The sequence below is a fragment of the Acinonyx jubatus genome, chromosome A1 (genome assembly GCF_027475565.1).
Source record: "Acinonyx jubatus isolate Ajub_Pintada_27869175 chromosome A1, VMU_Ajub_asm_v1.0, whole genome shotgun sequence".
Lineage (NCBI taxonomy): Eukaryota > Metazoa > Chordata > Mammalia > Carnivora > Felidae > Acinonyx > Acinonyx jubatus.
Window position 1 is genome coordinate 125521840 of NC_069380.1, and position 15820 is coordinate 125537659.

At 39.1% G+C, this 15820-nt stretch overlaps 1 protein-coding gene across 10 annotated transcripts in view; it reads right to left on the reverse strand.

Annotated features, from left to right (window-relative positions):
- Nucleotides 1-15820, reverse strand: part of PDE4D (phosphodiesterase 4D) — a 713672-nt gene that overhangs the window by 45567 nt on the left and 652285 nt on the right. For 8 of the 10 annotated variants that reach the window (XM_027041436.2, XM_027041455.2, XM_053214565.1 and 5 more), the window contains one exon: nucleotides 7376-7488. In XM_027041436.2, coding sequence (XP_026897237.1) covers nucleotides 7376-7488 — 113 coding nt within the window. Of the gene's footprint in view, nucleotides 1-7375; nucleotides 7489-7574; nucleotides 13042-15820 lie in introns of those variants that run through there. The other 2 variants (XM_015073826.3, XR_008297094.1) reach the window with 2 other exon arrangements.

Sequence of the window (15820 nt, forward strand, 5' to 3'; positions counted from 1 at the left end):
TCAGATTTCTAAAACCCAGGGAGTTTTAGATATTATGATAAAACTTCGTGTCAGTTTGAGGAGTTGTACTGTAAAATTACACAAAGAAAACAGAGTTAAACTACTTGAAAGGTCACTGAGAGAGAGAAGAGCCAATGAAACATTCCAACAGTATTCTTTGATTTACATCAACATCATTAGGCCACTGTTGCCTTTTAAAAGCTCATGACAAGTATAGGTATCAAGACAGCAAATAAACACCTTCTCTAGCCCTCACCTCACAAAATAAGAAAAGAAAGACACTATTAATTTCTGGATGGAAACGAAAGACTTAACACTATTGGGCATCTACAATGTTTCTGACTCCGTCTAGACAATTACTGTCTTTTAATTCATTAAATCGTCATACCAACTATTTAACAGATGAGGAAACCAAAGCACAGAAGGTAAGCTGTCCAATTTGCACCTAGTAAAAGGCAGAGAGTGAATCCAGCTCAGGTAGTCTAGCTACAGAAGGGTGCTGCAAATCCAGACCATTCTGCCTGAGGAATGAATCTCTAATGAATGGGAGATTTCTGCTGATGAAGTTTGGCATTTTCTCCTTCAGTGGGGAGGTCCCATTAATGGCAGAGAAGGCAAAACATGGGTTGTTTAAAACATATCTTTCTCACTAAAGATGACTCCTAAAATTGTTCTTGTTGTTGCTTAGGATATCCAAAAGTATACTCATGTGTGAGGGGTAAGCAAAATGCTTTAAAGTGGTACATGGGTGAACATTTTCTCACTTTGTCACAAATTAATTTTAATGTGTGTTAAAAAGTGTATATTGGAAAAAAATATAGCTGGGACACCAAACCCATGGTTTCATAAATATCCTTGATTAAGAATGAAGCACTCAGATGGGTATTTACATTTTAAAAATACTTCAAATAAAAACTTTCAACATATAGCGTATTTGATATACACAGAAACCACAAATTTTGAGCAACACTAACTTAGACTTACGACAGAATAAAAAGGTCAGGTTTTTCTTGTAAGAAATATTATGTTGTTACATTGCAAAGAATATATTACACAGGGTTTTCTTTATCTCTCTTGTTTAGTATATGCTAGGCATAGAATAAATTACATGTAATTTGTTGAGCATGCAGTATGTGATATGCACCAAAGTGAGCTTTGCATACATTATATCGAATGATGTCAACAACCTTTCAATTTTATTTTCCCCTTTATTATCTCCCTGTATAATGAGGAAGTGGAGATTCAGGGAGTGACACCTGTTGCCCCAAATATTAGGTCGGAAGCAGCAGAGCTGAAATGTGAAACCAAGCTTGCCTAACGAAAAAAAAAAATCTATATTCTTTCCACTCTATAAAGAATCACTGGTGTACATTGGCAAGCAAGGGAGGAAGTATCACTCACATTCATCATATACAAAGTATGGCAAAACAATAACAAAAAGTCCAGAACACTAACCAATGATAACAATGAAAAATACTTCATTAAAAATAAAGCATTCTTTAAGTGTAAAGAATAATAAACCTGTTACTACTGCAGTTGGTAATCCAGTGTAACTAGTTTTCTAATAAATATTACAGAAGTATTTGTTGTTTAAGAAAGAAATCCCGTCCCCGTTCTCAGTTAGTGTAAATAAAATAACTTCTTAAAATGTCTCTTAAAACAACTGTGAATATTAAAATAAAGGGTTGCCCATTCTATTTCTGATAAACATCTGAGACTAATAGTGCCAACTGAATGATCACGATTAGCCAGGCACGGCCCTACTATCTCAGCAAAGCTAGGCCATCACAAAATAAACTCCAGCTATTTCCAGTTTTAAACGGTTGGCCTCTTTCTATAAAAGAGAAAATTAGATTCTACATACTTTCGGGATAATCTGAAAATCATTACATTATCAACATTTCGCATCTGCCATATATGTGTATCTTAAGTAATAGCTACAATCTGTGTGACTCTCAGAGGGATCTTCTTAAATTGAACAATAGCATTGTCTATCATCCTTATTACTTGGGAAAAGAGTTTGTTTAATCTGACCACAGCTTTGAAAAAGTAGTGTTTTATTCTTGCTTTGAAATTAAAAAAAAAAAAAGGACATAGTTCATTATGCTCTCAGGCCAAAGTCACCACTATCCTATAATTAAATCAAAATGTAATAAATGAAAGTGATTTTTCTAGTAATGACTAATTTACTGAATCACAAAAATTGGAGGTTTTTGATAATTAAATGTTAGGTATATTGAAGCTTACTGACACTAAATACTGACACAAAAATGGAGTTGATGACAATAGAGACAAATTAAGACTTGTTTTAATGTTTAGTGTTTCATTAAGTTAAACATTAAAATTAAGTAAGGGCTTTACTATTCAATGAAAAATGAAAATTTCTGTTAAAAGTATTTCCTGCTTTCTACTGTTACTTTAAAAAAAAGCAAAAAAGTATTTTTTTTCCTAATGGTGACCATAAAAATAAACATTCTCAATCTTCCATATTAACTTTAAGGCACTGCATATAAACTACCTAAATCTTTGCCACATCTACTTTTAATAAGTAGATGAAAAAGCAGACAGCAAACTCCAGACATTAGTAAAGTTGAATTTCTATAGTTATAGAAGATACTTTCTTTTAAAATGTAAGATTTTATGTTAGTCATCTTAACAATCCTCTTATGACACTATCAGTAAATTTTAATATTTTAATGTAGAAAATATGTGTTATTTGGTATTTGCTCTTCATAAAATTAAAATGCCTTTCAGCTTCTTTCTTAGCAAAAGTTAAACATTTATTTCTGTTCTGAGAGTTATATCCATGTAATGCTGAAATATTTTAGGATTTAACCACTCCTATGAACATTCTGTATTCATTCCAGCATCTCTCTTGCCCAGAAGAAAAAATATCAGCAGTCACAGAACGCTCTAGTATACTTTATGTGTGCACTGACTATTCAAAAGCACCAGGGGGAGCAGACAGCAGAAGAACTAAGAACAAGCACCCCAGAAAAGCAATTAATTTATAGGCAACAGAAACATGATAGAGACGTTGGTTAAAAAGTAAATAGACAAAATAAATTCCGTAAAGAGGTCATGACCGCATTTGCAAAGTTGGCTTATGCATATCTAGAATTAACTAAAGAAAAACCTGAAGTCTCTTGGAAGGATGCTTGAATGCTAACTTCAAGAGACTCACAGCTTGAAGCACGGCCGTTTCCAGCAATGCCAAGCCTCGAAACTGCCCCCAAATTAGAGAGGAGAAACAAAATATATTTTTATAGTGGTATATTTTAGGAGGAAATCAAAATGATTTTGTTTTCTCTTTTAAACATCACTGCACTCAGAGACACTGAAGGCCTTCTGAAATATGTATTATTAGGTCACAGGAGGATGAAGTGACAGGGTTCCATAGCATGATCTTTGAAAGTCCTGAAGCTTAGACTCTTGGCCTGACCTCCTCACATCCTCAAGTTACTTTCCTTGAGGGAAAGGTAGCCAAAAACACTGTGAAACTATCCTGCCTTAAAAACAGTCTAATGAGGTATTTTAGCTTTGCAAATTCTGTACAAAATAAGGTATTTTAGCTTTGAAAATTCTGTACAAAAGAATGGAAATGTTTCCACCAAGTCCATTTATGTTTAACATGCTCCAAGAATTAGTAAGCGCTGTGTTTTTAGTTTTAGAGTAAAAGAGAAAAACTATTTAGCACTTCTGTCTGGATTCTGTAACTGGAACTTAAGAAGAGACTAGACTTCTAATTTGAAGTTCAAAATGTTTATATGAATACTATACCAAAAACTGTGTATTATCTAAGCATTTTAAAATAACATAGACATGTGTACTAAAGACTGTTATCTAAGGACTGCATTGTAACAATCCATGAAACTTAAAATGTCAAGCAAAAATTACAACTGAAATGGTAAAAAAACACAAAACATATTTTGGCCAAGAAAACAATCAAGGAAGTTTTACCTAAATCTTAAGTATTAATACCAGTAATAACAAGTATAGTGCCTACTATCACAAACTATTTATGAGCTAGGCTGTTATATATATACACACACACACACATATATACATATATATACATATACATAGTCAAACTCTTACATTAACCTTTCAAATGGATATTATTGTGCTGATCTTATACAAAGTAAACTGAAGCTAAAAAATTGAAGTCATTTTTCTAACGTACGTCAGCCAGCAAGGAACAAAACCAAGATTTAACTTCCAGGTCTGTCTGCTTACAAAGCTTTGAGACCTTACCAAAACCTCCCTCAACTGTAGCAATGAGGTTCCAAAGGAAATATGAACAAGTCTCAAGGAGATTAATGTGCTTATGAGGGTAAATGCTGTAGTTTTAATCACTCAAATTAAATGCCATCTGGAGTTTCTTACCCTACTTGGTACAAACATCCTACATGTATTACAGTCAACGTTGGCCTTGGCCAAGAGTTCAATAATTTTCCTGCCTCAGTAGCATCCGTAAGTATTATGCACATTACAATAGCAATCAGGAAACACAGGTAGTTGCTTCTGAAGCACCATTTTAAAACTGCAAATAACTTGGATTTCTTTAATTAAGATTTTTAAAAACACAGAAATAATCTGTTAACCCAACTGGTTGAATGGGTTGGAGAAATCAATTTCCTTCTTCATAATACCCAAATCTATCTCTACAATAAATATTCTCTTTCTATAATCACTTAAAATTCATGACCTTACTAGTATTTTTATTGTTATTTTATACTATTAAAATAAAAAAAATCCAAGTGAGAAGAAAACCTAAAAATGTCAGGATTTTTCAAAGGCAGAAAGACAATAACCAGAAAACACTGGCTGGTTCAAAGAAGTGCATGTTAAAATAATGGATAGTAACACAACTGAAAGCCAGAAAACAATGGTGCAGATGTATTCATTCATCCTCAAGAGATATGTGATGCAAGCTGTCACATCTCCAATTCAGACTTAGGTTGGGCATCACGGGGACCTTAAGATCAGCTGCTCCCACTCAGTTTACATCTCATGTGGATGGGACTTATTCCTGCCCTTGTTATCAAGCAGAAGGGTGACTATACAACATTCACCAAGAGCTCTTTTTTCCTTCTATGTTAATCCTTTTTCACCCACAAAAAGTTTCACAAGTGTAGCATTCTTTTAAAAACGAATGGGTTAAAGAAAGGAAATGGATAGCTAAGAAATTAAAAGGTTAACCAACAGCTTCAGCCAAGTTGAGTTTTTTTAATGTTAAAAATAAGTGTCCTCTCAATAATCTTTCAACCACAAGACACAAACAGCTAGAATCACTACCTTTTTGAAACGTCTTTTCTCACTTAACCTGCATTTCACTTCAACCAAATAAACACACCTTTTAAACTAAATCTATAAATTAACTCAAAGTTTAATTGGGTGCCTTCACAACGAAGATTAAAAAATATATATTCCTGTCTTATTTGGTGCCATAAAGAAAGAAATCATTTTGATCAATTACTATGACCTAGAGCTGTATTTTTTAAAATCTTGAAGTATAGATAAACTAGTTACTTGTCAGCTGCTGTCACTTATAACACATTATTAGATTTCAAGTTAATTTTTAAATTCAAACACAGGTCTCATCATTAAGAGTATGGATTTCTGGGGAAAGTAATTATAGCCGCTCAGGATCATTTCTCTGAAAAAGTACTGTCAAATCATCTTGAAAACATAAGTAAATGTGTGCATATCCCTTGAGGTGCCTTCAGATTCTGCTCTTCTTTTTTTTTATGTACAATTAATCAGACAAGAGAATTAAGAACTCAACCCCACTGCAGAATGGTCCCATTCAGCATGTAGGACGCTGAAGATACTAGGTATAGTCTACTGCTATTATGGGTCAAATTATTAAAAAAAAAAAAAAAAAGATTCGTATATCATAAAATCAATCAATGAACTAAGAATTTGTTAGCCAGCTGAGCACAATGGCACCTGATACCACAGCAGGGAGTAAGAGAGCAATGATGGCTTATTCTGATGAGAAGCCATACCATATTTCTAACTGAGGCCCAAATAACAAAAACCAAAATCCCAAACAAGCATAAAACCCAGATTTGACCAACACTGTGCATGTGGGTTAGGTCAGCATGCTTATGGGTAGGTTAGTGCCTATAGACAGTGTGTGAGGAGTCTCTTTATTTTATTTGAAGCTAACTTTTCACTGTGAAAACAGCGCTATCTATATAAACATTGTCAACAGAGAAGACAATCAAGGGGCTGATATGCTATGGTATTATAAAACACTGATTGTGGAAAAAAACAGGTGGGATAAAAACTACAATAAGCTATGGAAAAGCATCACTCGTTTAAAGATACCTGCACAAAGAGAAACCATAAAATGGTATAACCTTCCTGACCTTGTAAATAGGTGGCCAAAGATGTTTAAATGTCTTTAAGGGACAACTGTTTCTAACTGCCACACAAAGTTACCAGTTTTTACTGGTTGACTCCCTCAGGCATCTGCACCCAACGTGAATGTGCCTCCTTTCCTATCCTGAGCCAAATAGTCATTAAACACATACAACATCCCAATTGTTTCCTTACATAACTAAAGACAAAAAAACACAGGAATTCCAAAAAATAAAGTAAAACTGATAACACTATACCTTGCTTTAAGGCTGTCTCAGGCTGAAGGTGACTTCTCAGTCCCCCAAACTCCATTGGCCATCAAGACCAACACTTCGGCATATGACACAAACGACCCATTGAAACATCACTGTAACTATATGACCTCAGAAAACTGGGTGTCTGTCCAAGATTCATGAAAGCAAAGGTAATGATCCTAACGAACTTTCTAACTTTCCTGACATTTCCTGTGGACACCGAAGGCTAAGTGAACACATAAAGGCTCAGTTCTCACAACGTACCCTGACATCTAGATAAAGGAGAGGTGAAGTTCTAAGTTCAGGGAACTCGGAGTGTGAGTGCCATAGGTAGTGACATCCTAGAGGTTTCAGTGACCTCCAGCAACTCTATTTCCAACCGGGAATCCCAAGAATACCCTTAAGCATGCATTGCCAACTGACCCGCCTGGGTTTCTGCTGCAAGGGCAAAGTGTCACTTACAAGCCCACTGCCCTCCCATCCAAGAAAAACCCCCACTCACTGTGTCCTGGGAGTACTGCAGTCAAACTATGTCAAAGTTGCTTCTGCAAAATGTTTGCTTTGTGTGGAGTGAACGTTAAGAGACAGGGAAGGCACAGAATCAGGAACCTCCCTTCAAGGGAGCAGAACAGCCACCATGCAGCGTGACAAAATCCCTGCACGTCTTTCTCAGGACCACAGGGGCTGGCGAATTCACCGGCGTGGGAACCGCCAGTCTAGGGGCCTCGGTGAGAGGCCGAGCCAGGGCTTACCTTGTTGGAGGCCATCTCACTGACAGAGTGCCTCGTCTGCAGGGTCTCTAGCTGGTCCAGACACCAGTCCAGCTCCTCCAGGGTCTCGCTGGCCAGTTTCTGGTAGGCCTCCTCTGCGAAGAGATAGGGAAAGGGGGACTCAGTTCTCAAGCGCTTCACGGGGCCGCCAACGAGTTCAAAGGGGGCCATCCTGCCGTACCCCGCCATGCTCGGACGCCCGGTGCCCGCACATGAGGGCTGCTCCTTCATAGTGCCGAGCCTGGCACCGCGCTGGGGGCCGAGGCTCAGCTAGCGGGGCGGCCGGCCTCGGGGAAGCACGGTTGCTCCAGCTCGGCGTCTCAGTCCCGCGTCCGGGGAGGGCGCACGAAGCGCGGCAGGCCAACTTTTACACGGAGGCACGGACAAAAACCTCACGGCGCGACTCTTCGACGGTGCGGCGGGCCCGAGTGCCGGCCCCGGGAGGCTGGCGAAGGGGGCGGCGCGCGCGCCTCTGGGCCAGCCCCGTGGCGGGAGCGCCCGGTCCACGGCCGGGTCTCGTCGCCGGCCGGCCCGAGCGGCGTCCCCGCTCCCGCTCCGCCCGCCGAGCCTTCTCACGACGAGAATGAATCAGCCGCGGCCGGGTGCGCGGCCACCACGTTTCCTGTTTTCTTTCTCAACTCCCCCGGCGCCCGGCGCAGCGCCGCTCCATCGCCGCGGCTTTCCGGGAACACTCCCCCTCACGCCCCTCGCGGTCCTCGCCGCCGCCGCCTGGCCCCTCCTCAGCTCCCTGACGAGGAGCCTGCCAACTGCCAAGGCCCGCCCGCGCCCCCCGCCGCCGCCTTCCCCGAAGCCCCAGTCCCGACAGCCCCGCCGCCTCGCCGGGGCATCACCCCGCGCAGCCCGGCGCCGCTCGCTCTTTAGCCGAGCCCGGGAGGCGCGGACGCGAGCGCGTGTGTCTGTGGGGCTGCTGTGGGGCTGCGCGAGGGGGAGCGGCCCAAAACCCGGCGTGGAGCGCCTGCCGCCCGGGGTCGCGCCCGCCGCGGGGCTCAGGCGGGACCTGGCGCGCGCGCGCGGGCGCGCGGTCGCGCACCTGCCCCACGGGGACCCCGCGCGCCCCTCCCGGTCGCCCCGACTGCCCCAGCCTCCAAGTCTCCACCGTCGGCTGCCACCTGCGAGGTTTCGCGGGAGAGTCCGACGGGCGGCACAAACAAGGTTATTTAGGACCCGCGCGATCGTTTTTTGTGGGTTTGGGTTTTAGGATTCTTGAAGCTTCGTTTCTGAAGACTTAGGATTTACCTGCTTCAAGGGGACAGGGTAGTTATGGGAATAAAATTCTTTCTGTTGAAACCAGACTCTTTCAGTACGCAGCCCGGCCCCTGCTAAGTACCAGGCCTCTACATTTTGGCGTGGACATAAAGAAGCAAACAAAAACAATGTTGGAGGCTTTAGAATTTACAGATTTGACAATATGCTGTATTTTCACGCTCAGAACTAAGAGTTCTCTTAAAGGAACAGCAATGTGAATGCCCATATAATATGGGCAGGTGACACATGTCCTGCATACATGCTTCCTCCGTGCTTGGGACTGCAAATCAGAGACCAGGATGATCTTGTAATGCCAAAGGAAGAAGCCTGGAAGGGTGTTTCTGCCCACCCTGCGCACAAAAAACTACAAAGGTGAGAAAATGAAAAGACCATATCCAAAGGTATCATATGGAAGCTGGTTCCATTTACAAAAGCTGACCCTAGGGACCACAGGCAGACTACATAAAAGGATCAATTGCAGACAACTTTACCGCATTAGCAAGCAGATAAACAAAACTTTCAGGGGGGAAAATAATCCAAACTCCAGTCGCATCTTAAAAAACTTGGTCCTTGTCAATTACAAAGACTACACTGAAAAGCTTAAGTGAAGTCGGTGAGATCCCTTTTCTTTGTCTTCAAATCTACAGGAATTGAAGGGGAAGAAATTCTGCCCTTGAAATTTAGACTCCATAAAAGATCAGTGGGACAACAAAGAACTTCGCACACTGAATCTTGGCTCCTGGGATTTACCAGATAGGTTTTAATACAGCATTTGCAAAAGTTAGAATAACTTTCAAAGTATTTGCTACATCTGCTACATGGCTCATTGTTATCAAGGATTCTTGGACTGTTTGGTATTCACTTTAGGGACTTAGGTTAAAATTTGTCTTTTTTATTCCTTTTTCTTTTAAGCACCAATCTCTGTAAATATATACTTTAGGTGCACCAACAGCTGCCTAAATCTTGCAAGGTAAATTAAAGAGTAAGACTGGACCTTTATTTCCCCTAACAAAAGTAACAACCTTAAAGACAATTTAAAATAATAAAAATAAAGTATTTTATCTGTGTAGCCTTTCCCTGATTATAAGAATATAAAAATATTAAATGATTCTTATAAAAATGGAAAAAGAGAAACATGACACAACGTAGAAAGTCCCTTGTAATCCCATACCCTAAGGATCACAAACAATAATTAAGCCTATGACCATAACACAATTTCATTTTACTTAATACCTTCCATATGCAAGTATAGAATAACCTAGTTGAAATGGTAGTATGTCTACTATATGGTTTTATTTTGTTTTTGCTTTTTTCCCCCTCTACTGCATAAAATAAGGATGCAGGACATTTAGAAAGGAAATTAACTTATTTTAGGTTGAGTTGTCTATAGTAAGCACATCCAGTGGGTTAGAGATGCAAAACCATTGTTCATTGCCATCTCTCCAGTCACTGGCAACATAAAGAAGCCAGGAATCTTCTCTCCGCACCTCTAAGGGTTGGTTTTCCATGTTCCTCTCCCTTCACTCCATATCTTTCAAAGTCTGAGCCCCAAAGGGATCTTCCCAGTGTAAGTAATCTTCTCCTCATCTTCACCAACTTCTCAAACTTTTCAGAAATACAGGTCTTGGGCATAGCTGAATGTGGTGCCACATATTCTATTTCAGTATTTACTTTTTAATCATCATGGGGGAAAAGTAATTCAGTGAAGTTTCAATGCTTCAAGACATCATACACTTAAATATGGGACTTGACCTTAAGAAGGCAGAATAGCAACAAGAGGGACAACTTATTTCAGAAGATCTTCTTTATGTTCATATCAAAAATTAGCCATTTTGACAATCAGCATTTGGGTACAATAATAGTGTGGTACGCATGTATATGTTAAGTTCTACCCACTTCTGCATGCATTGTATAAATTTAGAGAGTGGTCACTACCTACCAATAACCAAGAAAATAATTACTGACAGAGCAAAGAAGTTTGTTCTATAAAACTGTTGTTCAAATAAGGAATTATTGCTGATATTAGCATAGAGCTAAGAATACTACTTTTTCCAAATTCCTAGGTTTATAGGCAATATGGCCAGCCACAATTTTTAAGGATCATTATTAAATCTTAACTTTTAGGAATTTTAACCCCAAATGTTCTAAGACATCGAGTGACTGACCTTTTCATCCCCACTAAAAAAACCTCACTGTGGACTTGCCAGCTATCCTACAGGAAATTGAGTCACCATACCAAACAACACACCTAAACGTCATCGACAGCTAGCAGGACAAAAACAGTGACCTAGTTTAATTGTGGATTTTACCAAGAACATACACCGCATTGATTAATAAAATGCTTTCTCTCCAAAGTATTCAGTGTGGCACTACTTGAAAACACTATATGAGAGGTTTTGTTTTTTTTTTCAACCATCCAAAATCTTGCTAAGTCAAGGAACTGCAAGGAGAAAAATGCCCAAGCAACAACTGTTAGCTAAATCCCATCAAAGCTAGGAGAGGACTATCAAACAGCAACAGAGAAATAGCTTGAGCTCTTGGAAGTCCCCTCCTACAGCAGTGCTCATCTTTTGTTTTTTTTGTTTTTTTTTTTTTTTTGGTTTTTTCAAGCCACCCTTGAACTATGTCACACCTGTGTTTATGCTCAGGATCTTCTGTGAACAAACAGTCCTCAATTCTTGCAGGCCAGCACTAGGCTTCCGTCACTGTGATGCAATCAAGGGTTCCCCTGACACATGGCCTGAAACAGTGCCAGGGGCTCCCGGAGAAGATGCTGAAGCAGCAGCTTCCTTTTGAAAAGGGGAAAAAAGTCATTGCCCCGGAGCCACAGCAGTTAGCTAGAGGCTGAGGTGGTTTTCTTGGGAAACGTTCAGCCAATTACTCTTCTCCACGACTTAAAACAAAGCTGACTATTGAGATGAAAGGATCCATTCTAACTGATGTGTAATTGTGTGGATATTGGTTCTTTTTTATGGCCCGTGTTTGAATGATTAAAGGTCCATGTAAGTTAGTGATAATTCCTAGACAGGCCTATCGGTGTAAATGAAGAGAACAGGTACAAAAAAAAAAAAAAAATCACTTTGGGTACCATTTGTTTACATTTAATTAAAATATAAATATAAATACTAACAGTTGATTCAGATTTTTGTTAAGAAACTTCACTAAATATCTTCAGAAAGCAAATACTTAAATACATGTATCTTCCTAATCAGGTCCAGCTTCTCCCATCCTAATTCCCACCAAAATTCCCTCTTTGTTCCTAAGGATGGAGTTAATAGTGTTTAAAGTAGGTAGAACTGGAGGAAAATGATTCCTATTTCACCATGTATTGCTTCAAGGGAGTTACTCCCTGAGTTTGCTACAGTAGAAGATTTGTCCAGGTTAGCTCTAACTTTTGCTGACTTATGTTGTTTTTTTTTTTTCCTTCTATACACTTTATCTGATGGGAAATACATGAAGGGATTGGATTCACTTTCAATGTATACATGTAACAGGTTTAAGCAGAGCCTTGCTAGTGGCAAGCTGCTCTCATTGCCAAGTGTATTACTGACACCAAGTTCTTGTTTTGAAGTTTTTAAAAATCTTATGAAATATATAAAATTTCACTTAGTACTTCCAGAAATCTCCAAAGGGAAGATGTACATGGTTTTGTGAGGTTTCTTTTTTTCCTTTGTCTTCCTACCATCTATTGTTGTTTTTTTTTTTCTAATGCTACTTAAGGCTCTAGTAGAATTTTTATAATGAAATAAACACAATATTAGGTTTCAATTGACTTCTACAACCAGCAGTAATTCAACAAACATTTGGTTAGCACCAACTATGTGTCATGCACTTTATTAGAGTCTATAAAAACAAGGTGACTAAAAGAGTGTGTCCCTTATCCAAGGAAAACCTAGACTTTGACATTGGAGATGATTTAAGCATACTATATTGTAGAAAGCATTCTGAAAGGAGATAGCATGTAGGCTATTGGAGAATAAAAGAAAGCTATTTAAATACACCATTCCCTGACATTTACAGGCACGCAATAAATATTTGTGAGTAAATAACCAATAAGTACACATGTATTATGACAAAAAGAATATTTCTTTGCAATAATATTCAAGCAGTAATAGTTTCCTGGGTATGGCTCTCTAGATATATTCATCTCTACCTATCTCTTAGGCTCAGTCTACTGCTTTCTACCTCTCCTACTTGTCTGTTTTTAAAGAATGTCAGGAACGGGAGTGCCTGGGTGGCTCAGTCGGTTAAGTGGCCAGCTTCGGCTCAGGTCATGATCTCATGGTCCATGAGTTCGAGTCCCGCGTTGGGCTCTGTGCTGACAGCTCAGAGCCTGGAGCCTGCTTTGGATTCTGTTTACCCTTCTCTCTGCTCCCCCTTCTCCTCACTAGTGCTCTGTCTCTCAAAAATAAATAAATGTCAAACAACTAAAAAAAATAAAGAATGTCAGGAACTAACATTGCCAGAACTTTGGTTAAGTACACCATGGTGTCTTTCTGGAGAGCAATGTTAATATGATGCTTAAAATGATAGATATGGTAATACATACATAAAATGATCTTTACAAAATCAAAAGAAATTTTGAAAGAACCCATCAATACACTAGTACGCAGCTTGGGGATAACAGGTGAATGAACTAAAGGTCATGTGCCATCCTCCCAAGATCAGGAGAATGTAAATTAAAACTGGGGGTATACTGAATCTCCTACTTACTCTTGCTAATTCTAAGTCTAGCCAATCTGCAGTGCTCATGTTACTTTCTAGCAGACGCATTTAAATGTATATTTCTCTCTCCATATAACAAAATTAAATACTGTCTATCCCCTCTCCATGTGATTATTCTATGTTTTCACTGTTTCATCTCCATCATCACATTCCCATCTGCTTTCCCATCCCTGTGCCACACACACGCACACGTGCGTGCACACATACACACACACACACAAACACACACTGTTGGTTTTTCGTTTCTACGTTTTCCTTAGAACATGACTTTCCTGTCTTAAGAACCACTTCTTAGTCTTTATATTGTATTGACCAGTTATATTATATGATATATTTATTTTCTGTAAAAATTTTACTTAATTCCTTGCTCACTATTCTATCTTGCACATTCCATCATCCTCATTTCCTGATCTTTGTTCTGATGTTTCACAAGGAAAGAGGACCTCTGTAAATGATTGCCCATAAAGGAGACACTGGTGGAAGGTATATCTTTTGATTTCTTGCACTTTAAATTTTTTTAATGTTTATTTATGAGAGAGAGTGAAAGAGAGAAAGAGTGTGAGTGGGGGAAGGGGGCAGAGAGAGAGGGAGACACAGAATCTGAAGCAGGCTTCAGACTCTGAGCTGTCAGCACAGAGCTCAATGCGGTGCCTGAACCCATGAACTGTGAGATCGTGACCTGAGCCCAAGTCGGACACTTAACTGACTGAGACATCCAGGTTCTCCTGATTTCTTGTACTTTAAAAGGCACGGTGCTTCTTAACCTTTTCAGAAGTTCAATAAACCTTTGAGAATCTGATGCCAACCTCCCTAGAAAACTGGACACAAGTCGGTGTGATCAACTTTTTTATTTTCAAAGTATTCACTGACTTCCCTGAAGTCACCATGGACTCCAGGTTGAGAATTCCTATCTGAATAGGGAGGAGAAAATACTTGTTTTCATCAAGAATATTTCATTCAGAGTCAGTACCTCTGCTGCCCTCTTTGTTTCCTTATTCCCCTCATTGTGAAATACCTAAGAGAAGTAATGCCAAAGGGTCACTCATTTCATTTAAAGGAATTGAAGTCAGGGCTAGGAAAAAAAAATTACACAACATGTGTCCAAAGAAACAGTAGGCTCTTTTAAACATTAAGGCTATAAACAGAGTCTCAGAAGGGTAATTTATTATGTCCAATTTTTGTTCTCACTACTTGTGCTATAAGTAGAACATGTGAGTGAGAAGCCATGTTGGCCTACTGGTAAACCTGCATTTGTTAAATGTATGCATAATACAGAGCAAGTTTCAGAACTCAGGACCACATTAGGAATACTTGGCTCGCATACTTGTAAATAAGTTTGGTACGTGCACAAACTTAATTAAAAGAAATTAGTTTTCTAGGTGTATGAGAGTATCTAGGGATATTTAGATTTGGATAGGAAAGTTTTTTACACATGTACAAGAATCTACAACCTATAGAGTTCCCTACCAGGGGTAGTATGACAGATCAAAAAGAGCATGGCTTTTGGAGTCACCCAGAATTTGAATTCTGGTTTTGCCATTGTTCTAGTTGTGTTATATTAAATTAGCCATTTAAATATCCAAACCTTTATAAGTAACTTGGGAAGTTTTATGAGAAATGCATTTAAAAATGCATGAAAAATCCCAAGGGCCATATCTGACTTATAGTAGGTACTCAATCAATAGTAATTATTATTCTGACTCACCATATGAGGTTGTTTAAATAAGTTAATCTGCAATAAGGCATTTAACACATGAAAGGTTTCTTCTTCTCTCACAGGTTCTCAATCCTTAACCAATTACTTTTCCTATCATTACCATCAACACCCAACCATTAACCAGTTCTGGGCTGAATATTAACAAGGAATCTACGATCTAGAATAGCCTTCATAAGACCACACCAATCATGTCAAATCACTGTGTATAAAAAATATGTATAAGGTAAGTCACGGGTTAATAAAAGAACACCACTTACTATGAGGTTACTGGGAAGTTCATTCTAATATTTCCCAAAGAATGTTCAACTGATTATTACTCTTATAAGATTCTTCTTACCAAAAGAATTGTGTAGTCAAACAAGTTTGGGAAATGTTATATTTGTAGTCTCTTTGCTGTCCTTTGTAATGGGCATGAACCTACCAAAAACTATAAGTTCCACAGCAAAGAAACCTGTTTAATGTCATTTAACACATATTACCTAAACTTATTTGATCCTGAAACAGGTTTTTTTCTCATGCAACCATTATCATCTTTTGAAGGGTACTTTGGGAAAGTTTGTTCTGTACCATATTAGATGAGTCCAAAAACATAAACACAATATATACCTTTTGTAGGCTTCCATGTGTTTGCAATCTGTCATGTTTTCGACATCTAATTTCCCCTCCTCAGAGCTTTGTGTACTGTTGAGAAATGGTCAGAGAGAAATCTTCATCCTTTC